The 27,751-nt window shown below is 37.6% G+C and overlaps 1 protein-coding gene across 5 annotated transcripts in view; it reads left to right on the forward strand.

Annotated features, from left to right (window-relative positions):
• The window catches only part of LOC124170781 (ubiquitin carboxyl-terminal hydrolase MINDY-1-like), a 74,609-nt gene that overhangs the window by 26,429 nt on the left and 20,429 nt on the right, over positions 1-27,751 (forward strand). For 4 of the 5 annotated variants that reach the window (XM_046549739.1, XM_046549743.1, XM_046549740.1 and 1 more), the window contains exons 4-6: positions 2,979-3,079; positions 10,431-10,621; positions 21,104-21,252. In XM_046549739.1, coding sequence (XP_046405695.1) covers positions 2,979-3,079; positions 10,431-10,621; positions 21,104-21,252 — 441 coding nt within the window. The remainder of the gene's footprint in view (positions 1-2,978; positions 3,080-10,430; positions 10,622-21,103; positions 21,253-27,751) is intronic. The other variant, XM_046549742.1, reaches the window with a different exon arrangement.

Here is a 27,751-nt window from a genome sequence, read left to right on the forward strand (position 1 = left end):
AGGGAAAAAAATTGTCAAAGCAGAATTACTGTGTTGATACCAGAAATCCTCTGCTAAGCAACCAGTTTTAGTGAATCTTCATTATCTCTCCTTCATACTCTCCAAAGGTTTGTGCGATTCAAAGTTTCACATCGTATCAGTAAAACTGTGACGCACTTCTGCGCAATCCCTTAAATTTGTTTAAACGAATGGCTTAACTTAGATGTGGGTTACCCTCAGGGGCTATGTACTATGTGAGCACAATTAAAAAATGCTATCTCCTACTCCAGATCTCTTGAATATCTTGACAATGATTAAAAGCTCCTAATACAGACTTTTGTCAAAGATAATATTCGGCTCCGAATTTTGCGACGCAGCATGTGTGTCCTCGCCAATCCGTTTCCATGCGGTGCTTTAATCGTAGCTATGTAAACCGCTCGGGGTTATTTGTTTTTGGAGGAACTGAAGATTTTGCACATTGAGTAAAATATTTATGTCATCACAATTGCTCTCCAAAAAACTATGAGAGGGGCGAACTCAGTGCATCCGATCCTTTGGGCACGATCCAAGTCAGAGGGCTGATGGGGCCTCAGCATTTGGCAGAAGAGATGGCTTGGAAAATTTCTAGCATGTCGTTGAGTGGATGCACCCAATCACACGGCAACGGAGAGTTGGGATGTGGGGCGGAGTTTACTCAGTGTCAGGGTCGTAGTAGTGTCAGGTGGTTTGCGTGAGTGGATCATTTCCGGGAAACTTAAACCTTTGGACCTTAAAACTAAAATTGAAATTATAGGAGAGTGCTAAAGTAGCAGGACTTCAAAGACTGATATTGGGAGGTGGTTTGGTGCCTCGTCATTGCATTGTTCTTATAATATTGAAGAACATAGATAAAATTGCAGCAGTGGCCGAACTAGTAACACTTAGCAGCCAAAAATATTTGTGGCAAGGGGAACTTCCACAAATGGAATCTGCACTATTCAAGTGGTTTTGTCAACTAAGGTCTGCAGGACTGCCCATGAACAGTACAATGTTAAAGACGATAGCTGACTACATTTCCATTTGGAAGAAATATTGTCGACCAGCGAATCATGCCATATTTCAGTGAACCTTTTGGCCAATTTTCCCAACTGACTGACGTACTGGTTAAGCATTTGAAAACTCGACAAAATTGATATTGTCGGCATGTTGTTTTTGCAAAATCATCCAAAAACTTACTCTGCATACCAAAAATGTTGATTTGATGCAATTTTTATGGTAGTCAAGACTTAAGTTTGGAAATGCTCCCACTCACTATTTAAATTATATGTAAAGTCTTGGAGCAGTGACAATCGGTCATGCCAAGTCCCTTATAAAAGTCCAGTCATGGGTCTGGAGAAAACATTATGGGCCACAATTTTCTTACATTTTCTACATCAGTAGAATGTGTAAGTAAAGTTTTTACTCTTTGTTGAAGTGGGACTTTAGTAAGAGACTTCTGGAATCACTTTTTGGTGTACTGGCACTTTTTCTGATAAAAAAGACTTAAGCTTTCAATTTAAATGTCATGTCAAAGTTAAATAAATCATGTGGTTATCACTTATGTTCAAATCAAGATGCTCCCTATGAATCAATCGCTCCTTGCAAAATGGCCCTTGATGTGATTGCCTGCGTGAAATCGCAAGGAAATGGCCAAAACTCCTCATTCAGCCTGTGCAGAATTGTGAGGAAAACATCTCTTGTTTTTTGACAGCTGCGTCTGCAGGTTAAAGGAAGAAGTATGGAAAGGAATTTAGTTTTGCACAAGGTGATAAATGTGGCGGAATAAAACTGTGATGGTTACTTGCAGAACTCTGTAAAAGTAATTTAAATAAGTGAAAATGTTGCTGTATTTGGGGTTGCTGGACCACAAAGGCACTTGCACTCTTTTCAATAAATTATGCTGAATATAGGAGTTTTCTGATGAAAATAAATCAATACGTATGAGAGAAGTTTTTCAAAAGTAATTATAACTTTATTGCCAAAGTTTATTTTCAGGGGAAGGGCTTTTTTTTCATATTCTACTGATCAGTTGGTCTAACAGGAAACATAAGGCGATAGTGCATATTTGATGTTAGATCTATGTATTTAAAAAAAATTAGCTTTTCTAATATTTTGGTACATCATTATTGAATGAATTCTCTGAGGGAAGAGGATTGGATGGAATTGAACTTTGGTTGTAAATGGCCAAAAAGATTGCATATGTTCAGCCAGTAACACATTTCATAACACATAATTCAAAACAGGACACCCTGTTGTTTAGTCCATGTCTGTGACTTTTCATACCTGTAGACTGATACGTATGAATCATAGGCAATCAAGGGTCCTATGCGCATCTGGCCGAGTCGCTCTTTCATGTGGGATTTACATTTCCAAGAGTACATTCCAGTGCACCCTTTCATCCATTCAGATTTATGTGTATTGTGGTATATTCAATGGTTTGACCATTTTTGGTCTGCAATTCTTAAGCACTATTTTTAGAAAAAAGAAAAACTTTACAATTTTTTTGGTATAAGTGACAAATCATGGTGTCATAGTGCCTGTCAGGTAACCTTTTAATAAAGTGAACCTGATCTTAAAGCACGGAACAGGGGAAGTAAAATGTTTGGAAGAGTTAAAAATAGCACATGGTCCATAGGGTGGCCAACATGTGTTGCATAGAATAAAGGAATTGCGGCCAATTCAATTAGATGGGTTTGGAGATACAAAGCGAACCTTGCTCTCCAGTTCTGTCAAGGAAGCAGCTATGCTTCTTCCATAATCAACTGTAGCCAATAGCTTAGGATTATTCTAATTTATTGAAAGTCACCCAACCACCCATGGCAATCGGTCTCAAGAGAATAGTCTTCCATCCTATAAACAGTGTTTGATGCTGTAAAATTTTGCAGGGACTGTTTGTGGTTCAAAAAATGCTGTATTGTTGAATTTCATTTCACTCTCACACATGAAACGAATTGATGATTATTGTATTTTCTTTCCTTTAGGCTGGTAACCCCAACCCTAATCTCCTGCAGAATGCGCAAGACGCAATAACGTTGCTGCCAGAGATTATAACGGGTCTGAATGTAAATATAAAATTTTCAGGGTGAGTAAAGATGTCTTGTTTTGATGAGCATTTATCTCAATGCTAATTTTTAAAATTTTTGTGATTTCGTTGATCTGGCAGCCTAAATTGTGTTTCATTTTCATACTGCTGAAGTTAATCTGTAGTTAGTGTTTGGCTGTGATGCTTTTGTAAGCAATTTCGTTTATCAATTTGGGAGGGATGTGGTGTCTGCAGAAGTAGATGGGTTCTTTTATTTGTTAGGTAAATTATTGTGGAAATCATGCCTAAATATTTGTGCATATTCCTTTTAGTTCTTGCAGAAAGTATATGGCAAAACGATCATTTGATCAGATCAGTGACAGACTTATGCAAGGGGGATTTTCCTTGTAAATTGAGTCAGGTGGTAATTATGATGATGCTCCTATTTCACTTAGATGACCTGAAGCATCAAAAATTTGAGTGTAAATCTATGATGATGGTGGCCGATTTGTTGAGAAATTAATTAAATTTCTATTTTGAACTTTGGATTCGCATCATATTTCTGGGTCATTGAAAGTGTTGATAAATGAAAAAAGAAGGCAAAAGTTTTATTTTGCATACTTTTTTCATTTCAAGAAATAAATTGGGTTCATACATATCTTAAAAACTAGGAATAGTGAGTTAATTTTTGAGGTCCGTAAAAAGTCGGAAATACTAGGAAAAAATTGAAGCAGTCAGTAAAATGATTTTACTGTCCCTACTACGCAAGAATTCTCACCCAAAACATTCACTAGTGATCAATGAAGATATCGTATTTTTCACAAATTTTATTTTAACAGCTTCGTACACGTTTCGATTGTTACACAGACATCATCAGGTACTAGCAAAAATCCCATTTCAGACAGATAATGGCTTTGATGATAATTTAGTCAAACTATTAAACAAGAAAAGATGCTGGCTATTAAAAAAATTTCCTTGTAGAATCTACTAATGATAAGAACCGTAAATGGATAAGGCTTCCTTATTTTGGGCAAAATTTCTTATCAAGCAATCTGAGCTTTTCTGAGAGATAAGTATAGAGCTTTTTTTCATCCAGAAAAATGTGTTTCACCAACACCAACAACTCTTTCGACCCCATGTGTCAATGCGGTGTAACCGTGTAAAAATAGAGAACCATGTCCCATAGAGGTAGTGGGAGACCTATTGGGATACCAAAAATCTAAAGAAAAAATATAACGAGAGTTCTACTCGCCAAATATACACCAAGAGATATTAGCTTATATGTTAAATCTTGCCCCCTGTGCCTACAAGCTAAACCTAACCAAAACACTGAGATAGGTTACCATTCATTCAGTGTAGCATCTAAGCCAGGTAGTAGTTGATTTAATGGACTTGCTTATGTATATGAAATCAGGGAATATGGTACATAATTGTAGCCGTTCATGATGCATTCAGTAAATTTGTAATAATTATTCCTATGAGAAGCATGACAGCCAGAGTGACTATTTGGTGTCTAATCGTTTAGGATTTTGTCATAACCGGATTCCCAAAGATTTTGGACTCTGATAACGCCAATGTAATCACCATGAAAGAATTTAAAAAATACATGTGTGTTTTAGTAGGGGAATGAAACATGCAACTGCTTCCCCCTGCTATCACAAACCCCTTGCACGTGGAATGTTCGAATAGAAACCTAAAGGTCATGCTGACTTTACCAAAAGCCAAGGGATATGGGATCAAAATGTACACTATGATGGATCGGAAAAATAGATTTTTTCAAATTCTAACCCAATGATAAAAGTTGTGGGCTGACTAAATGGATTTTGGATGGAGGCCGCTCCCCACTCGCCTCTCCCCCCCCTGTCGTGCCCCAAATTCACTTAAATTCACCGGAGTGCATATTTCACTGTTAGTCTAACTATTATTTGTTGTCATCAGCATGGTCTGTGGAGGAACAATCATGAAAGAATTATTAATTTGAGATGAATTTCAAGTACTGTGATCAAAGCCAAAGTAGGGAAAGAAAACTACCTGATTGAGCAGAATTTAGCCTATTTTTACAATGTCCTCTCTGATAAGCGAAAGAATGCAAAAGTAGGTATCAGATCTCACCTGCACTTTGAGTTGCCCCAGCCACCCACCCATTGGTAAATAAAGTTGAGGAAAATATTGACCATATCAGGTTATAATACTTTCTAATCTAATTATCGTGTTGTAGCAAATGGTTGAAAATATAATACATAGTCTCATCTCAAAGAATGATTTCCATTGGCATATGAAAGTAATTTTCTATTTATTTATTATAAAAGCCAAGCAGATAAATTTCAAACTCACTCCACCTGCAGCATTGAAGCATGAACTGAGACTTGGTTTCAAAGGTTGGTGTTTTTGCTCTGCTTTCCAATGTTTTCTGTTATTCTTACATTAGTTTTGTTCCTCGTCTTGCACTGCTGTCAACAAAGTTTGGGTGACTTCTATCACGAATATTTCGATTGCATGGGTAAATCAAGGAATATTTAACTTCAAAGTTGAACGTTGCTCAAATGATTTTTGAATTACCGCAGAGGTAAGGTCAGAGATAACTGAAGGTACTGTGGTCTCTCCCCAATTTATCATCAGCGGTAGGCCTTTTTGTTGAAATTAAAATCTAGCAATTAAAAAAACTTGGTCACCACATGCATGTTCTTGTGTGCCTCTAATATTTTTTCCGCCCATCCAGTCTCACTTCCTCGTGCATATCAGCTATTATAGCAAGCAATACATAGTTGGGATGACGGAAAAATCCATTCCTTTGAATAACCGGTTATATGACTGCTTTTAGCTCTTCCTTCAGGGTTTTCAACTAGGATGAGCCTCCACAAATTTACAGCACCGTCGTGCTTGAAATGATCCTGCTTTACTAAAAACCAGGCTGGTGTGTAAACATTTTGAATGAAAGTTATTACAGTAAACTCTCGTTATTATGATGTCCACGGAACTGAACAACAGGAGGTTCGTAATAACAAACTTCGTGAGTGTTTCTTTTAGGAATCATCGCATAAAAACATACCATGTCTCTTCAATCTCTTACACTTATAGTCGCACTGCGGAATGGCTTCAGAGTCAGCTTCATAATATACGTGATTAAATTATGAACAAATATAGTGAATCCTTGATATCACTTTCAGCCCAAAGGTAAAAATTTTAACTTGGCCATGATCCAAAAACTTTTTTTTGTCATTTAGGTTTAAAAGTGTTACATTTTATCAAAAATGATTGAAATAAGGCGTTATGCACAAATATGTTTATATTAGTGATGGGTGGGTTTGATTCCTCAATTCTTCGATTCCTCAATTCTTGGCTAAGAAGCGGAATCGAAAATGAGTACTTGCCAAGGTGAAAAATCGATTATGATTCCAGTAGTACTTCAAACCACAAATTTATATACGACTGCATCTCCAGCAGTCATTTGAATTGTCTCACCACGTAATTGTAATAACAAAATACATCACAAGTTTTACCCCTAACTATCATTCCCACATTCATTGTTCGCCGTTCCTGGTCCCAAAAATGAAGTTCCATACAGACAATGTAATTTTTCCCGCATCTATCATTCCCTGAAGTATCATTTTCCCATATTGATCGTTTGAAGATCGCGGTCCCGAGGCATAATTTTCCCACATCCATCGTTTGACGAAAATGAGACGAATTATATACCATGTGTCATTTCTCGCCCACTGAACTTTTTCAGCCTACCTGCTTCAAAGTTCCCAGTTTCTGGAAGTGAACTGCTGCATGAATCACCTATTTGCTCAAAAGGTGTGTAGCATTGAATTTCAGCAATTGCTATTATACTTTTATTAGTTTCAAATTTTAGTAATTTGCACACACATCAGAAAAGAATGAGATGAAACACGACATATTTCTAACGTTTTTCAAGCATTTTAAGCAAGGAAATAGTTGGAAAAATACGATGGTGATTTCTGGCGAAACTCGATGTTCTCGTAAGCTTCTCGACAGTTTCTCACTTGTCAGAGTTACTGACGAAGGGATATCTTCTCAGGATATTTTGTTTCTCCTTACTAACAATCTGAATTCATCTGCTCATCTGGCGCTACCCTAATTAGAAAAGAATGGGTAAGTTGCCTTATCTTTAGGACAGAAAATTTCATGGCGCAGTCATATGGTCATGCTTCACCCTCTGCAGTATGCTCTGTGTACGCTGTAAGTGATAGCATCAGTTCCGAACTTCACCTCGTACAAGTGGTTCCGTACTTTCCAGGGTGGGTTGACTTCAAACTAGCTAGTATTTTCCGTGTGAGTTTAATAAAGGTGGATTTCGTTTTTATTAGTTCTATTTTTATCCGTCTTTGGACCTTGGCCCTTCCGAAGAAACAAGTGAGAACTTTAAAAGATGGTCTGAAAATAATTGAAGATGGAGAAAAGAATCCTGGCTAGAAGCACGTGAATATTGCAGAATGCCTAGATTATACGAAAATATGTTTATTAGACAGGAACATTTCAAGTAATAGACTATTTTTGGCCTTCGTGATACATCTCAGGACCAATCACTGCACCAGTGAAAGCGGTTGATTTAGGCATAAAATGCACATTGCTCTCGTGAATACGTGTACTGGAAATGGTGTTTGATGGATAAGAATTTTTATATCTGACAGAAATCTATAATAGCAGTGTCAGTAGCGTAACCAGGAATTTTGTTCGGGGGGAGGGGGGGTACCCTGTTTTTCAAAAATTTTCCCCACACAGGGGGAAAATTTTTGAAAAACAGGGTACTAAGTTATGGATTTTAAACTAATTTTAACACTTTTCATAATCGAAAAAACTTCATTTGTTAAAGAAATATTTTGTAAGTTCATGATTTTTCAATAGTTTGTTTTCTTTTATGAAGGAAAATGATTGTGTTCTTATATCTTGGGGAGGGAGAGGAGTCAGGATCTCCTGGACCCCCCTGACTACGCCACTGAGCAGTGTGAATGCTGAGTGGAGAGCAAAGCTTTTTTAGTGAGGTGGTGTGTTCCTTTAGGATATTTGAAAGCGATATTAGTTGAATCAACAATATGACCTAAGTGTCTCGATAAAGTACTAGTATTCCTGTAATCAGCTAAAACATTGTTTGAGTCCTTTAACGAATATCATAATTACAAGCAAAAATGCTGTGTTTCCTGGGACATAGGCAACCTAACCAAACATTCCTGCAATGATCATTTTCCCGAATTCATCGGTTTATTCGTCCACCCCCCTGGAAAACGATAGATTGAGGTTCCACTGTATAGATTCTAAGTGGCACACCACTTCCGGAGGAGCAAATGCAGACTAGGGAGCCTGTGACAGGTATATGGTCAAGATACAGTGATGCATTTGGAAAAGTATCCAAAGTCACCATAGCAAACATTGTTGCAGCTGAAGTGGAAGCTTATTTATCAGAGATGAATGCACCACTAAATTCCTTCCCTGGGAAATACTGGAAGACTTGCATCTCCTACCTAGGCTAAAAGTAGTAGCGAAAATGGTTCTTGCCATATCACCATCCACTGTGTTCAGTGAAAGACTTTTTAGTGTGGCAAGAAGTATATGTGATGTAAAACGCAACAGGCTTGATCCTGACTTCTGAGATGCTTCACTTTCTGAGCAAAAATTAAAAATCTGTAAAAGGAGATTAAATTTGTGAGACATTATTGATAATGATAAGATATTTACAATAAAAGATAGATATTAAAGGAGATACTTTTATTTTAAATTTAAACATGAGTTCTAATATTCTAAAGTAATACCTATGAGGTAACACCACTTTTCAGGTTTGTTCTGTTTTGAAATTATGCTATTATATTTTAATTACATAGTGATGATATGAAAGATGCTTTTTTCAACTGATTCTTTCACAGAGTAATGATTTTTTAAGTGGTTGTCTTGTTGCCTGAAATTAAGTGATATTTTTCTTGGAGCCTATGGCGTCAGAATCGATGGAATCGGTATTGGTAGAATCGGAATCGAAATGTCAGAATTGGAATCGGGATCGGAATCGTTAAAATTTTGGAATCGACCCATCACTAGTTTATATTATTCAAGATTTTTTTGCTGTCATCTAGATGCTAGGATCTGGCAGAGGGAAAAGGCTGTGGGGCTCGCAGTATTTTTACGTAAATCAACTGCAGTGACTTTTTGAAGTCTCTTTTTCAAACTAGGTATTTCCAATTTTTATTTCTAGGGTTGATTTATTAGGCTACAGTTAAATTAATAATTTAAGCATTTGTTTTAGTTTTTAGTTTGGCATTTTTTAAAAATATTTATCTATTATGCCTTTTTATTATAATATTTTATGTATACCATGATTCAATTTTCCAATCTCTGCTGAAATAAAGCAGCTTCGTTACTTCCTATCCAAGAATATGCTGTGTGTCTTAGCGGTGTTTATAGATGAATGATGTATTTTTGTTCCACTGGGAGGGAACTGGGTGGAAAAATGTTGGTGCACTATTTTCAAAAGACTATGACCCAAGGAAGAAACCACGGGCTCCTTCGGGGTTGTTACGGGCTATTGCAAGACCCTCGCCATTACGAGAGATAGCTGAAGCACAATCAATTGACCCTATGATTAGCATGTAACATCAAATTTTCACTTTTTATTTAATCGCGAAAAATAGATATCGTCATTTAACTTTTAAAGTGTGAAATACTCACTCCAGGAGTAATAATCTTTCGATCTAGGCTATAAAAAATAATAGGAAACCACTCTATTGGCCATATCATGGAACACACTGGAATAATGATAATTATCATTCAAGGACAAGTGGAAGGAAAAATTGGCAGAGGTAGATCGTGGATGAAATACTCTAACAGGTGATGAAGGATATAAAGCAGAAATATTATGTAGGTGTCAGAAGATAAGTTGATTGGAGGATTGAGCTAGGAGCTGCGTCAAACCAGTTCTAGGATTGATCACTGTTGATGATGTTGAGTCCTTTGTTTCAGAAGTGGACTTTGCCAAATTGCCATTGCAGTGTATCAATTTTATACTTTCTCTATGTGATGTAATTTATCCTTCTTAGTCATCACAGGTTTACTCTGATATTATCAAAAAATGTTTGGCAGAAATGCTCAAATGTACTATTTATGGTGCTAAAAATAAATAGGGCATAGATTTGCTCTCGTATTATCAAAATTGTTCTGTTTCAAAAGTTCACTTATTTAGAAAGAGCCAAGTTTTTTACTGCTTTGCTTGGCAAACAATTTTTGAGTGGAAAGATTTTGTCTTATTTTCTCATTTTATGTATAGAGGCTGTTATCTTTTTACACTTTTACATGCTAATTACAAGTAAAGTGTAAAAAACGTGTGCCTTACATGTTTATTATTTTTAACACAGAAAATTTCAAATTACTTGTTTGAATGTTTTATGATGTTTTTATGTTCCAGAGTTAAATCGTTTGAATACACACGTGAGTGTGTCATTTTTGACGTTCTCGGTATTCCTTTATACCATGGGTGGCTTTTGGATCCCCAATCAGAAGAAGTTACTAAGGCAGTGGGAAATCGGTCTTACAATCAGTTGATTGATAACATTATACAGAAAAGGGCTTCATCCAAGGCAGACATGGTAGCTGAAGGTAACTTACTTTCAATTCTGCATAATCCATTTTTTTCAATGATTTTGGTAATGTTCAAATAGTAATATAAAAAAATATTTATATAATATCATAGGAAGTATTGCACATTTTTTTTAACTCTGAAGATAATGGAAAGGGGTGGTGCTAGGAAGTGAATTTGAGAAACCCTTAACATATTCACTGTGGTGTGACCCTACAGTGGGTTACATCCGACTTACACTCTGCATGACAACAAATTTACTATTTTTATTTACTTTGAGGCTTTCTTCATTTAACCAAATGGAAAGTAATACAGTACACTCCCGATTATCCTAATGGCTAATGAAGGTGAGAGATGGCACGAATAATCAGAAAACACGGATAAGCCAAACTTTCACTTTAATGTTTTTTAATGTTCATAATTTACATAAAAAAAACAATATGTTTTTATTTATGCCATTATTCTGTCATTTTAGAGTGCTTCCCAGACTCATTGAGAGCTTTCTTTGCCAGTTCGCGATCTTTTTAGCAGCAATAACATGGTTGTACTCGTATTATCAACGCTCCACGTAAGGCCTGGTTTTGAAAACCACACTTCCGTGGCTGAGTGATCACAGATACAGAAAAGTGGTTTGTACCGATGCTTCAAAAGCACCTGTAGTCATCGGAAACTACACTGTCAGGCACCACGCCACGTAGCCACGTCTCGGACAAGTTGCCCGGGTTGCAACTGCTGCGGGACTTGTATCCGTGATCATGGAGCTTGGTCGTGCACTGCGAGGCTTAGAAAATGGGAACACGATGCTCCCGTGAATGCAGCTAGCATGCGATTGCTTCTGATTTTCAAAGGGGAATCTAATGAAAATAATAAGCCTGGTATACTCTGGCATTAATGCAGTAATTCTAATGATTTTGTGTCCGATTTTATTTTATTATAAAGATCGTGGAAAATGTTGAGTGAGGGTGAAAATCATGCACGGATAATCCGCAACACGGATATAGCACACCCGGATAATCGGGAGTCTGCTGTAGGTTGAAACTTTGTTTATCTATACTATACATCAGTGCAACTGCAAGACTTTTCACTGGAGTGATCTTTGCTCATCTGCTGGGCATAAAAAGGGGGGGCCCCTTTAGTGTCATGCAAGACGTGAAAAGAAGAGGGATCAGGCTCTTTTGTGTGCTATTATTTGCTATAGTGACAGTGAATGCAGTGGCGGCTGGTGGTAATTTATCTAGGGTGTGCATTAGAGCAGATATAGGATGATTTAATTATATTATGTTAATCCTAATCCATGAGCGTCAGATCATCAATCAGTCAATCCAGAATACATAGCAAGCAAAACATATCACTGGTACACTCTACCCTTAAAATTGCATGAACAGAAATAATATTAGTATGTATGAAAATAATTATTCTCAACACACCTTTACAAGTGACGGTAGTTGAAATTCATTCTCTTTTCCTTACACCCTATGAGGAAGTAGTGTAGAAAACGGCTATACAGATGGCTCTGTAGACGGACTACGATCCTGGGCGCAGGTAGTGTAGGTGGCGGCTACACCACTACACTACCTGCTAGTCAGTCACCGAAAACATGCGCGTGCGCACTCGCATGGTTTTGAGTCTACTCCCATCGCCCCTTTGAACAGCACATACCCCCCCGCTTACCTCGTCCCGCCAGAGCTCCCTCAAGCGATCGCACAGACCGAAAATGCGCCCGGCATGATGCCATGGGATCGCATACTTGTAGAGCGGTGAATTCGAAAAGGACATAGCTGTAGCGTTCGTAGGCTCATGTTTCTTGCATATGCAGACAGTACTTTTATCCTTCGCATTGCAAAGGAATAGTTTTCTTTTATAATTTATTCATCTTTGGGTGTGCACTTGCTAACATGCGTATACGCACGCGCCGCCACTGAGTGAATGACATTTTTTACTCTTGTGATTGTGCTTTAGTAACTAATCACTCCACTTATATAGTTTTGGCCTATTTTTTAAAACGGCAAACTGCATATTTTTTCAAATCAAAGAGTTTGGCGACGTACTGAGGATGGATAAACTTCTTGGAAAATTTGCTCTAAGTGTGAAAAGGTACTGGATGAGCTAAGTCGAGTTGAAGGTTACATGTATTAGATGATGTGTTCTAGTATGGTATTTTTGCTCCCATCAATACCATCCTATAAACAGTATGCTATTCATGTTCATCCTCTATGGAGGCATCATCATCTGCAAATGCCATTGTAACCTCAAGTGTATTGTCAACTGCCATTATTACAGTCAAACCTCTTCATAATGAAATTCTAGGGACCAAAGAAAAATTTTGTTGTATAGAGGTTTTTGTTATACAGAGGTATCCCTTGTACAGAAGTTATGACCCATTTTAATGTACTGAAAAGCTTTTTAGCAAATAAAGGACTGATATTTATTTATAAATTCACTTAAATAAGATATGTTACCCTCATAAATATGGTACATTTTATCAAATTTATTTTAAAAATGTAAAACTTTGATATGGCCTCATTGGAATAGCAAGAACTTAAATCCAATCACTAATTGAACTCAATCATACGACGATTTGATAGGAGCACATTTGGGGACATGTGTAATTGATATTTTTAATTATTTGTGGCATTAACTAACAACCTTCTTTATTTCACTCACAAAATTGAAGAATTCTTTATAAATAATTCTTTAAAAATATATTACAACTTCAGGTTACTCTGAAATTTAAGAAGATATATCCCAGTCTTCCTGGTAACTGCCAGTTATGAGCATTATAAAATATTAAAGATAATATCACAATATGTGGGCATTCCATGGAATTTGTAAAAATAAAGAAAGCTTTAAAACAAGTAACTCAAATGCTCTTTAGCAGACACAAAACTGTGCAAACAAAAGGGTAGTAATTAACAAACAGCAAATTGACTTTTTGCATATAAATAATAACATATCCCACTATCAACATATATAGAACTCAATAGAATTTAGATGGCTGATGCTCTCAAAATTAAAATAAAACTTATTTAAAGAAATCTGATATTTTTTCTGGATGGTTTGCTTTCCTTCCAAGGACCATCTCACACAAAGATTCCGCAGTTGATCGAGAGAGACTAAATGCTCAACAGGTATATCTCTCTGGGAAAAACATTTCTGCAGGGCTTCAATGTATGCATTTGTGGTAATTTCTCTCTCAGGGTTACCTTCATCCTCATCACTCTCAGATGAATCGTTTTCCATAATTTCCTGCAAAATATCCTCATCTGTTACTTCAGGGAATACTGGTATGTCCTCATCAGCAGATACAAAATCATCTGCAGTCACTTCAGTTTGCACTCCTTCTCTCAAAATATATTCCTCCCAGACTGCATCAATGCCAATGTAATTACTGCTTATACTGGGACCTGCTTCAGTTTCTTCTTCTTTATTGAAGTCAAAGCCTGCCTTTCTCCAACAGTTCCTTGTTGTTTGTGGAGTCACACTCCACCAGCCTCCAGTCCCAGTGAGAAATGAGTTATCGAATTGTCGTCGATTCGATGTTGAAGTAGTCTTCGATAAAACATCGATGGTAACACATCGATCGATGTCTATATGGTCCTAAAATGGATGTGTTTTTGATGTTGACGTCATCGACGTGATATCGACTTCCTACTTACCTGCGATTTTTTACTCACCAAATTTTGGTTGATTATGATACAATAGAAAATGAGGTTTAATAATAATTATGGAAACAACAATCTTTTCGACTAATAATAGTCATCTACTGCAGCCACAATGACGGATGTCAATCGAGCACGCAATGTGTAAAGAAATGAAGGCTGAAATAATTAGGCGGTTTCAATTTTATATTCTTGAATTGTAATCTCAAGTCCTGCATATTTATTTTCAATAATATGCAGACACCCTAATGAAAAAATGAAAGATCATGTTGACATCCGTGGCGCGAGTGCAAAGGCATCAAAATGAATTAGACGTAGTAACAACGCCAAGTTTTAGCATAATTTCACACATCACGCAGGAAATACTAAGAACTGTGACACAAGTCGAAGGTCCGGTGTATCTGAGGCAAATGTGTGTTTATAGAAATCTGCTCAGTGCAAATTGCGAACACAGCACCAACAACAACCGAAAAATTATCGATTGAACAAATAAAATCGACGTTGACCACATAACGATCTATAGACATCGAATCAACGTAGATTCGAGGTAGATTCGATGATCCATTTCTCACTGGGAGTAGCCATTTCAATCCCTTGTTTTAAGTTAATAAAATAAGGGTTGTCCATTTTCCTCTCAATATTAATTACAATTCGATGCAGCATCCTTGATCTGTAATTCGATTTAAAAGATCGAATAATACCCATATCTAAAGGTTGCAAGCAGGAAGTGAAATTTGGAGGGAGGAAATACAACTTCACATTTGTAAGCCTATTTATATCACAAGAGTCGTGAGCCGAACATTTGTCATAAAAGAGCAATCTTTCTCTTTTGTGCTTTCATTTTCATGTCAATTTCTTAAACCCACTGCTGAAATGATTCAGAAGTCATCTATGCTCTTTTATTCGCCCTGTAATCTGCTGGTAAACTTCTAATGTTTTTAAAGCAACCCGGGTTTCTCGCTCTTCCTATCACTAGGGGTCGTAGCATCTCGGTCCCATCTGCATTACAGCAGAGAAGGACAGTGATGTGTCCTTTTGCCTTTTTCCCACCTTTACATTTATCTGTTTTTACAGCCATAGTCCTCTCAGGTAGCAGCCGATAGCCGTCTTGTCGGCGTTGAATATATTTTTCGGGGGAAAACTCGCCATAATCTCCTTTAATTTTCCACTCTGCCACTGAGCAATGGCATCTTCCGGTGCAGACATCTCTTCTCCTGATATTCCCTTGCACTAAATATTGTGGTGAGTGCGAAACTTTTCAAGCCAGCCTTCTGATGTGCAAAATCCGTCTTCACCTAAAATCACGGCCAATTGCTTGGCTTTCTGGCAAATTAGAGGTCCAGTGACAGGGATATTTTAACTTCGTATTTGCAAAAACCATTTAAACGTTGCTTCATCAACCTTGTGGTAAGTTGTGGCCCATGATCGCTTCCTCGTGGGATTCACAGCGTTGTACATGGCCAGGGTTCCCACTCAACCATGAAAAAGCTGTGAATTTAGTCTACCGTGAAAAAACCTGGAAAAAGCCGTGAATTTCGCCATGAAACCTTAAAAATATCTCAATCTTTATAATAATACTACGATTGACTGATCAAATTCGATATGTTTATCATGTTTCATGGTCAGGCACGCGCAGACTCTTTGTCTACGCATTTCTCTACACACGAATATTCGAAGTGTAGTCATTGTTCCGTACTATATGATGACACATTGACCGATATTTTCCATTTTAATGGCGGAAGTCTGTTATTTTGTCTAAGCGTTTCAATTTCAGTGATAGCTTGGGATGGACTTGTATTCGAAAAAGGACGAGTGAAATAACTTGCATTTCTAATAGAATGAACCATTTACGAAAACTATCTGATTTGTAATTCGAAGTTTGGTTCCCACACAAAATGAGGGCACATGCCATATGCTTCAAAATATAAGTTTGCTATTGGAATTTTACTAAAGGAAACATTTCTATGGCAAATAGGCTTTCAATTTATGGCAATAGCTCTCAATAGACTGCGCTCACCTTGTTTGAGTTTATGTGAATAATAAAGTGAAAGTGAAAATAACGTGTTGCAGCAGGTATTTCTTTTGTCTTTATATATTTAAAACCAAGTGCATTATACAGTGGAACCCCGATTTATCGTTCCCGCATTGATTGTTTTCCTGCATTCATCGTTCGCTGTTCCTGGTCCCAAATAAAGTTCCATAAAGGCAATGTAATTTTTTCCCGCATCCATTGTTCTCCGAAGTATCGTTTTCCCGCATTGATCGTTTGAAGATCGCGGTCCCGTCTTATAATTATCCAGTATCCATCGTTTGACGAAAATGAGACGAAGTGTTTACAACGTGTTGTTTGTGGCTAATAACGACAGACACTCCCAGGAGATTGAATTACTATAGGGAGAAGCTGAGTACCCGTGGGATAGTTACATTAGCACATTTCCCAAGATTCGCTATCCCCCTCCACTCAGAACTGGCCTCCCCCCCTCTGAAGCTTTCCTCTTCTCCGAAATAAAACAAAAGGTCTCAGCTCGCGCAGGGATCGTATTACGAAGACCTTAGCTTCGAAAAAAATGTCAAGTTACACGAAAACAATAGATACGTGTTTTGCGCTCCCCCCTTTTCTCACCCACTGACCTGTTTCTGGAGGTCAACTGCTGCATGAATCGCCTCCCTAAAGGTGTCTAAAGGCCTGGATTCATTAACACGTACGAGTTAATGTACGTTTCCGTGAATGATTTTTGTGGACCGGAACGGAACATGTACGAATGCATGAACCAAATTAGAACAGGTTCTATTTTCTGTGCGTGCATTCGCACAAGTTGGGTGGTTACACGGTGCATTTTGGCATTAATTCTCGCGTTCATACATTTAGACATTAACCTGTACGTGTTAATGTACCGTGCAAACAGGCCTTAACAATGAATTTCGGCAATTGGCATTATACTATTATTAGATTGAAATATTTGTAAAGTGCATGTAATTCAAAAAAGAATGAGACCAAACACGACGTATTTCTAACGTTATTTAAGCATGTAAAACAAGAAAATAGTTGGAAAAATACAATGATGATTTCTGGCGAAACTCGATATCCTCGTAGCTGAGCTTCTCGGCAGTTAATATGGCATTTTTCCGTAAACAAGGTATCAGGTTATTATCAGTGATCAATTTACGAGTTATACTATAAGTCTCACTTGTCAGAGTTACTGATGAAGGGATATCTTCTCAGGATTTTTGTTACGTAGTACTAACAATCCGAATTCATCTGCTCATCTGGCACTACGCTAATTAGAAAAGAATGGGTATCTTTAGGATAAAAAATTTCATGGCGCAGTCATATGGTCACGCTTAACCCTCTGCAGTACCCCGTACGCGGTAGCATCAGTTCCGAACCTCACCTCGTACGAGTGGTTCCCTACTTTCCAGGGTGGCTGGACTTCGAACCACCGAGTGTTTTCCGTGTGGGTTTAATAAAGTCAGGCTTCATGTTCACTAGTTTAATTTTATTCGTCTTCGGACCATGGTCCCTCCAAAGAAATTATTGAGAACTTTAAGAGGTGGACTGAAAATAATCGAACATCAAGAAAAGAATCCGGGCTAGATGGGCGTGAATATTGGAGAGCGCCTCGGGCTGTCCGCTAGCACATGACGGTAGGGGTGGGGGTAGAGCGAGCTACCAGGTGAAAACAAGAAGTGGGATGAAGCCGAGGCTCAGGGGAACGTGCCGCTGACGATTAACGCAACATTGTTCACGCTTAACACATTGCCTGAATTACATGAAAAATATATTTACTAGACAGGAACATTACAAATAATTGACTATTTTTGGCCTTTATGATCCATCTCACAACCAGTCACTGCGCTGGCAAAAGCGGTTGTTTTAGGCATAACATGCACATTGCTCTCATGAATACGTGTACTGGAAATGGTGTTTGATGGATAAGAATTTTTACATCAGACAGAAATCCATAATAGCAGTGTTAATGTCGAGTGGAGAGCAAACATTTTTTTAGCGAGGTGGAGTTTTCCTTCAGGATTTTGAAAGAGATATGAGTTGAATGAACAATATGACCTAAGTGTCTTGATAAAGAACTATTATTCCTTTTATTATCTAAAATATTGTTTGAAACCTTTAATGAATATCGTAATTACTCGCCAAAATCCTGCGTTTCCTGGGACATAGGCAACGTAGCAAAAATATAAAGCATTGATCGTTTTTCCGCATTCATTTTATAATCGTATCGTTATTAGGAAAAATTTTTTTTCCCCTAGTGGAGTTCCAAAAAAGGATGGTAGTCTTAGAATCGTATTCATCTTATATTCGTGCTAATATGGTGTATGAAATTGTTTTTCGATTTATTATGTTCTATAAACAATTTTAATAAAATATTTACCGTTAAATAAGAAAGATTGGGTAAGGGAAATTTGGTTACTGTACAGTAATGACAACGTGTGCTAAAAACAATCTCTCGGCGAGGAATTAAAAAAGGACTTCCGGTGTCCGGACGGAAGAAGGTCCGAAGGGTATTCGGCGTCCGGGGAAGAGCGCGGTTGGGCTGGTCCTTTAGTTGGCTCTGAATTTTGCAAACGATCACGTCATAACAGATATCACTTTTCATTGCGGCATTAACATTCACGGCGTTTGTCGCGTATGTTAATTTTCTGTTGATATACAGCTAGTGATTTTCTTATTGTTGGCTTATTAACGGACCGTGTGTTGGACGAAATTGAGACTGTGAAAACCTGAAAAAAACCGTGAAAACCTGAGAAAAAAACATGAAAACCTGGAAAAAACCATGAATTTCATTATTCAGGTAGAGTGGGAACCCTGATGGTGCTTATTTGTATTTTGTTTCTCTTTTTTAAAATTGTTGTCAATGAAGACGGCGGTATGTCGTACTTCTTGGCCATGTCCAATTTCTTCATTCCTGTGTCAATGTCTTATAAAATGGCAATTTTCTGCTCGAGAGTGAATTGATTTCTTTTTGGTGACATTCTGTGAAGTCCCTACGAGTTGGAGAAAGATTTAATAAAGATCCCCAAAATTAACCATAAAATACATTCTGATGGACTGCTAATGGTACCTTTTAACTTTTCGCTCACTACTACGTGGATTCTGAGACTTGACAATATAATTAACATCACTTTTAAAAGAGTTGTTGCTCGCGAGGACTTTCATCTGCTAACTCGGCGTGGGAAACTTCGCAGAAATATAACCAATATCGTTAGTAATCGATAGGTCGATAGTTTCAGTCGATACCTATGCAATTGACCTCTGCATGACGGCCATCATGTGAAAACAAAATGCAGACGATGCTAACATGAAAGATATTAGAAAGGTGGTAGTGCTTTGTTAGCGACAATGATCAGTCTACACAACCTTTAATCACATTCAAATTATTAATCATATTTCAAGGAAGCAAATTCATGGATTCAGCGATGAGGAAAAAATTGAAATACGTACTCCCTTTTCAAAACAATTAATGCGTCTATTTTGAGCGCAAATGATATCAATGAAATGGAGGATACGTAATCACAAACTTCCTTATTTTGCCCTAAAGAGGTAAAATAATTGACTCGGGGCCAAAAGTTTGTATCGTTTTAGAGAAATTTTTGCTGTACAGAGGATGAAAATACACATAACTTATGGGAAGAAAATCGGGACCGTAACTTTTTTTGTTGTATGGAGAACTTGTCTTCTATAGAGGTTCGTTCTGAAGAGGTTTGATTGTACTTGGTGTAACCAACTCTCCCCACCTAACTTCCATTGTCCTGCTATTGATATCTTCTAAATAGCAGGATGTACTGGTATTTCTATGGGTCTCCAAGATTTCGTTTTATTTTTCCAGTCTAAAGGGTAATACGTGCTCCTTCTGTCAGAAAAAAATTACTCTAATTATTATATTTATGTAATAGTTTTATTATTTGTCATTGATTATTTTTGTTATTAATATTTATTAATATTAATAATTTACCATCTTTTTTTGACAAAGTTACATCTCATTATTGGAGTGTTTGTGTGTGTCATCTGTAACAACATGCTAGTTGTGTGTAGTAAATTTTTGGCATAGAGTTTGGGTGTGAAAACCAGAAAGAAAACAGGATCTGCAAGTACATTTCAACACTTTCAAGCAAAATTGCTGCTGAAAGTAGCCACTATGATGCAATCAGAAGCTATCAACTTAAATTATTGCCTTCGAAGAATAAAATTGACTATATATTCTGAAAAATTAACATGATGAGCTTGATGAAAATACATAGTCCACAAGCATTGATTTTGGCCGTGGTGTGTAATTACAGACTGTAACTGAAGTAAGTGATTTAAGCGTAGAGCTGAATTGACAAGGAAAGCAATCATTTCAATAAGGGATATGTTAATTGAAAATTGTGCCATGGTTTTTGATGGTAAATAACATTTGTTTATCATCAATAAGAAAGGTTTTTAGGTTCGTGAAGATGCAACCCACATATCACCTCCATACAGTGGAACCTCCTACAGTGGAGTCATGATGTTTTTCTGCCCTAAAAATGTTATCCATGGATATTATTCTCAATAACTATCTTTGTATGGTCCTTATGAAATAATTAATAAATTCTTTGCCAGTAAAATGGTGCAAACTCCTCAGTCCAATTTTCAGTCATATAATGCCTCGGGTATTATAATTTTGAAATTGCGTCATTTTATTGACCAAAAATTTGATTAAAGCTCGGTTTTAAGTCACTAGGTTTTTGGCTTGTCCAAATGTCATAACATTTCATATGTATCATTATGTTTGCATTGCATGAGATTTAAGATAACTTGAAACATCTCATAATTAAAAAGATTGATATTTTTCTCATTTACCTCAGCCCTCACAGCAGAAAACTTCCTTGAAGCGACTGCCTCTCAGCTTACAGCCCATGGGCTGTGTGAACTGAATTCCGCGCTAACTGAAGGAGATTATGGAATTCTATTTCGGAACAACCACTTCAACGTCATCACTAAACACAAGGTACTGGTTAGTATACATCACCAAACATGGTTTTGAATTATCTGAGCTTCAAACTTTCGGCCATTGTCAAAGTTGTCTGCTTTCAATATTCTTTTAAATTAAGCAGTATATTTCAAAGGCATGTCTGAACCTCGGAGATAAGTACAGTGGAACCTCGTTAAAGCGAGTACGGGCTATTGCGAGACCCCCGCCATTACGAGAGATAGCCGGGGCACCGTCAATTGACCCTATAATAAGCATGTAAAAATATTCTTTTTAACGAAATCCTTTTGGTGTTGGCACTCGCCATAGCGAGAGTTTCCATCGCCGGAAAACCTTCACCAAGAGTCCCAAATCTCTCTAATTTCTTGCGATCTGTCAGAAATGAAGTTAACATGGAGTGCTCAGTCTCAAATTCATGTAGTAAACTGTCGTTCGATAAATAAGTAGTTCATTTTGGTTCAAATATTGTGGAGATACAAAGAGAAGATTAGGGCTGCCATGGTGCGGGAGGGCAAACTATCACAGCAAAAGCACCTGCGGAATGCAGACCATGAAGAGTTAGAAGGAGCTTTTTTTCGGGTGGTTTTGCCCACTTCAATCTGCGGGAACTTCTGAGAAAGGGGCTATGCTTAAGCCTAAAGCGGAGTATTTTAGGGATAGATTGGGAATCGAGAACTTCAAGAGTTCGGGAGGTTGGTTGTACTAATTCAAAGCACCAAAGCATTATCTCCCATCATAATTGCTGGTGATGCCTGTGGTGTAAAACCGAGGTCGTGGAAGAAAGGACTCCAATCCTAAAAATCTTAAGAAATATTCCCCCCTTGATATAACGTGGATGAAACGGAACTCTTTAACAACCTACTCCCTGTCAAAACCCTTGCAGTATGAGGTATTTCTTGCAATGATGCTTCTAGAGGTAGGTAGTGCACCTTAGCAATGGTGTAGGATGTACGATACATTGATACTCAGCGTGAATTGTCCGGATGGACGTATTTATTCTCTATTACGGTTACAAGTAATAGTCACGATCACAATTTACTATTTACAAGGGTAAACTATTCGCGTCAGTGGTCGGAGTCATATTAGTGCTCTCTTCTGTCACCTGGGCGGTCGAGTATCCCCTGGTGGCCGCTGGAAGAACTCGAACAGAACAACTGACTCTCGTTTGGCGCCATCTCGTATGCACTCGGCGTCGCCATAGATGGCATATGTGAAGAGCTGATGCTGCGCTTTCAGTTTATTTAATTTAAAAATTCTGCATTCCTTTTTAATGTTTCTCAGTCATTATTGAGAATGTTAAGTTAATAAATTCATACTAGTAAGTTTTTTTGGCCTTAGGATGTCCATCGGATGGACTTCGTGGATTAGAGCAGTGAAAAGAGTTCGATGTGGGGAACCAAAAATGATAGGGTGAAAAAATCCGAAAAACCAGGAGAACCGGGGGCCGTGGGATATTTAACTACGTAGCACAATTCCCAAAATCCTCCACCCCATCCATCCATCAGCCCTCGGCTCCTCCTCCAACGCTTTCCTCCTCTCTGAAATCAAACAAAAGGCCCCAGCTCGCGCAGGGTTCCTACTATGAAGACCATAAATCAAAAGCTTCAAAAGAAAATATCAAGTTACAGGAGAATAATAGAATTGTGTTTCACTCTTTCTCCCCCACTGACCTTTTTCTGCCTACCTGCTTCGAAGTTCCCCATTGCTGTAGGTCAACTACTGCATGAGACATCTACTAGCCCAAAATGTGTCTAAAAATGACTTTCGGCAATTGATATTTCACCTTTATTGGATTGAAACATTAGTAATGTGCGGGTAATTTAAAAAAGAATAAGACCAAACATGTCCTATTTCTGACTTGATTTAAGCATTTTACGCAAGGAAATAAATGTCAAAATACGACGGAGACTTAGCATTCTGGCGAGACTCGATATGAGCAGTAGAGCTTCTCGGAAGTTGATGCAGTATTTTTTTCCGAAAACATATATCAAGCTACAATTTATGAGTTGTGCTATAAATCTCTATTGTTACAGTCACAGAGGAAGGGATATTTTTTCAGGATATTTGGTTTCTACCTGATAGCAATTCGAATTCATCTTCTTATCTCGTGAGAACTTTCAAAGATGGACTGAAAATAATTGAAGAAAATCCGGTGGAGAAGCACATGTATTTTGCAAAACGCCTCGGATTGTCCACTAGCACTTGACAGTAGGAGTGGGGGTAAAGTGAGCTACCTTTTCAAAATAAGAAGTTGGATGAAGCCGAGTATCAGATGGGCGAGCCGCTGAAATGGCGTTTGGTAGATAAGAATGTATGTATCAGACAGAAATCCATCGTAGTAGTGTAATGCCGAGACGGCATCCAATCATTTTTTCGCGAGGTAGTGTATCCCTTAGGATATTTGAAAGAGATGTAAGTTGAATCGACTACATACCCAAATTGTTTCCATAAAATTAAAATATTCCATTAATCAGCTAAATTCCTGTTTGAATCCTTTAAAGGAAATCACAATTACTCGCCAAAATCCTGGGTTTCCCGTTGCATAGGCAACCTAGTCAAACATTACCGCATTCATCGTTTTTTTCGTCCATCCCCTTGAAAAACGATAGATCAAGGTTCCACTGGATACATTTTTATTTATACATTCATAAAGGGAAATAGAAAAGAAACATACGTTTAATATGCTTTGCGCAGTTCTAGTATTTGAGGTATTTGAATATTTGAGCAATGATTTAATATTCGAATTCGATATTTAAGTTCGAGAAATCTGCTATTCGACCCATCTCTAATTCCACACCCTTGCCTTCTTTACTAAGTCCAACTATAAGTTTTTGCAAGTTTATAGGCGGCTACATATCCTGTGCCATCTCAGAACTTGCTAGCTACTGATCCTCTCCCCCCTGAAGACTCTCACCACACACCAAGGTTGCAGAGCTCTTTAGGGATTTGAGAGTTGGGTGGGCAAATAAAAAAATTCATCTAAGAGGTATATCCTCTTTTTTATCCGATTTTACTGGGAAAAAGATGTGCCTTTTACATGAGTTGATATGGTAGCAATGCATTTCATTGAAGGGAAGGGAATAGATTCTTACACAAAAATGTGTCATGTACTTAAAACACTTATCATCCCACCTCAAGTTTTCGTTTGAACAAAGGAGTTCAGATTTTCATTCATGATGAAATTTCTTAATTTTTGATTACAAGCATCGATGAAAGTGTGTACACACTTAAAAATATCATTGTAACAGACTAAAATGTTTGGTTTTGGACATTAAATGCTGATTTTGTAAATATAAGCCATAAAATAAAATTGCTGCATTAGTAATTGAAACCGGGTTATCCAAAGGAAAAATAACAGGTAGGAGGATATGCTCCAACACCCTCGGCCATGGCAGATTGATGGTACTGAAGGGAATTGATACTAGGGATGGTCGGATTGGATACTTCGGATCCAAATATGTATCTGCAGATATTGCCTTTCTTTGGATACTTAGGATCCAGATTCACTGAAGGCATCGGATCTTGATCTGAAATTTTAAATTTATGCTTCAGTGAATGCAGTGTCCCATACAAGGGAGTGGAAAGAGTTCCGATCCAACCTTCGCATGCGCCATTGCATTGCGATTCTTGTCTTACTCATGAACCATTTTGTTTAAAAGCTCTCGTAGGGGTGCATCAGAATTTCAGCTGTAGAAAATTTTACGGCAAAAAACGACAGGCTCTTAGTGTGACTCTTACAAAGAGAGAACAGCCATCGGAAGAATCTCAACGCCACAAAAAAACACCCTCGGCCTTCCATCACCCCATGCCTGTGATATTTTTTTCTTTCAGAGACCACGTAGTCCATAAATCATTATCTTTGACGGAAAATATTAAGTTACACGAGAACAAAAGAAGCATGTTTCATTCCTACCCCATCTCACCCACTGACCTTTTTCATCTTACCTGCTTCAATTCTCCCTTTCTGGAGAACAAATGCTAGGTGAGTGACTTAAGTAATTACTGGACCCGAAGATGTTCCGATAGATTTTGGCAATTGGATGACGTGGACGAGATTCAAAAAAAGAATGAGACCAAGCACGTCGCATTTCTAATATATTTAGGTTTTTTTAAGCTGAAATTGATTGAAACAATGTTTTTTTTGTTACAATAAGGCTATACCAATATTCAACATTGTCCAAGCAGTACAATTCTCAAAGAAACAAGCGTGGCATCAGTACCGTCAAACAAGAAGATACAGCCCGGAATAGCCAACGGTATTTATCTCACAGGTCGCCTGGCTTCGTTTTGAAGGCAACAACGTCACAAAATGGCAAGATCTAATGAGCTCGTCCTTGACTCCCTCATTCATACTGTCGTTGCTTGAAAGACAGAGGGATCACGCTCCTTCCCCTCCACCTCTCCTTCATGCGCTTGTGCTACCCTCCCCTTCCTCTTGCTGAGCGGTTGTCTCGCTCTGTTCCCACAACTCGTTGCGCGTGAAACTAATGTTGTTCTATACATTGTTAATTGTGTTGCAGAATTCATAGTTGCAATTTAATTTAATGATATACCAATAAAAATATCTTTCATTGTGAAGAAACATTTTTATTGACATAAGGAGAACCATGTGCACGCACTGTGCAAACTATCACGTGGAAGTGCAAATTCCTCCTCACCGCAACTGAAGCGTTTGTGGGTGAAATACAATTCAGTATTCGATGAGACAGTGATAAAATTTGGGGGGAAATTATGTGAGGAACATCAAAATTCAGTCAATGTTTTATCCGGAGATTGAAACTTATTTTCATTTCCAAAGGTAAGCGTAAAAGTTTACATCCTGAGCATGTTAAGATTTTATTGTTTTCAAAAATAATTTGAAAGCTTATAAAAATGATTTTTTATCTGTAAAAATATTAAAACATGCACGTAAATCTAAATAACATCCCTTTGATTGTATGTACTTGGATGAAACTTGAATAATTACTTCATTTTATAGCAGACAATTGAAATTGCATTAGGATCCGAAAATATCCAAAGATCTGGCTCCATAAATCTAGGATCTGATCTGAATTTGGATCTGAAAAAAATCCTGCATCCTTCCATCTCTAATTTATGTTACGCCAAATCTTTACTTGTGTTTTTCACCTAAACCCTGGTCTATTGGGATGATAGCTGTGACACTTTTTCTGCAATTACTCTATACTTTCAGAAAATGGCTACGTCATATAATTCCCTAACGTTACTTTGGCGATGTTTCCTAGTAATTTGTTGCCTTGAGTGGGAGTATCCAATGAGAAGCAGCTGTAGTAAGCCGGCCCTTATTTCTCAGAGTTTGAAAAATTTATGTTTTCCTAATGTCTGAATCATCAAAATAAAGTTCGTATGCATTTGCCTAAATTTGGTCACTTTAAAATAAACAGAACCAATTCCCTAAGGTCCACAAGTACTTGGGACCCAAAATTTGATTTTTTTGTGGTTGAAAAGCCTGTATCCTGATGAAAATACATAGTGGAGATAAAGTCTCCTAGAGCTTAAATTTAGTTTGTTTTGGCATATCTTCAAGTGTTTATGAGATATTGTCCCCTGCAATCCATTCCATCCTTCAGAGTGCTACCCTGCTATGAGGCTTTGCCAAAGTATGGCCCATACGTGATGATATTTATCACCTTGTACTCAATTACGGTTTCACTCTAGTAGATACTTCCCCACCCACCCTTCCCTCTTCTGGTAGAGACAATGTTCCTCATTTAAAATACCTAGTTGCAAAGCCCCTCATGCAATGACTCACAACTCTTACACATTTTAGTACACATGTAATCTTGAGTGAATTTGAGTGAACTCCATCGGCTGTTTTGCTCAATAAGGTTCTTAAAGTGGTGGGGGTGTAAAAACAAGCTGCTTTTTAGGAATATTTACCCTCAAATGGAAGTTATACCCATTTTTTGGGGTTCGCCTCACCTTTAGGTAAATTTTCAAAATTCAAAGGTGCATTGCTTCCATATACAATCATGTTAGAGGTGCACTGTTTTTTCCTAAAAAATCAACTGAAAATGAAGGTATGCATGCTTCTTAGATGAATTTTTTTATCTTCCGCTATATTATAAATAGAGTTTTTTACCTTCTCTTTTATTTTATAACTTAAAGCTTTTTTTCGTTAGTGTTTCAAATAATTTCATTTTCGCTAAGGACAAATGTGGGATCTGAAATTTTTATTTATTTTATTTTGGATAGAGTTGTCCAATTGCATTTATTTCAATTAGATATTGTGACGATACACGCCCGGCTACCGTGCATCGTCGAACAGAGATTACGATCTATGTTCTTAAATTTACGTGGGTTCTGCGGCTCGCAGTCAAGATGGGAACTCGGAATAAGGACGCAGCTTTGAATGCAATGGCGCAGCAAGGAGATGAAGGACCTCGTACACAGCGTTTGAATGTCATACACATTTGTTAAAGAAAGAAAAATGAACACTTTAATTCTTAAACACTAATGAGAGATGGGGGTGATGCGGACTTAGGCGAGACATAAATGACATACA

The sequence above is a fragment of the Ischnura elegans genome, chromosome X (genome assembly GCF_921293095.1).
Source record: "Ischnura elegans chromosome X, ioIscEleg1.1, whole genome shotgun sequence".
Taxonomy (NCBI): domain Eukaryota; kingdom Metazoa; phylum Arthropoda; class Insecta; order Odonata; family Coenagrionidae; genus Ischnura; species Ischnura elegans.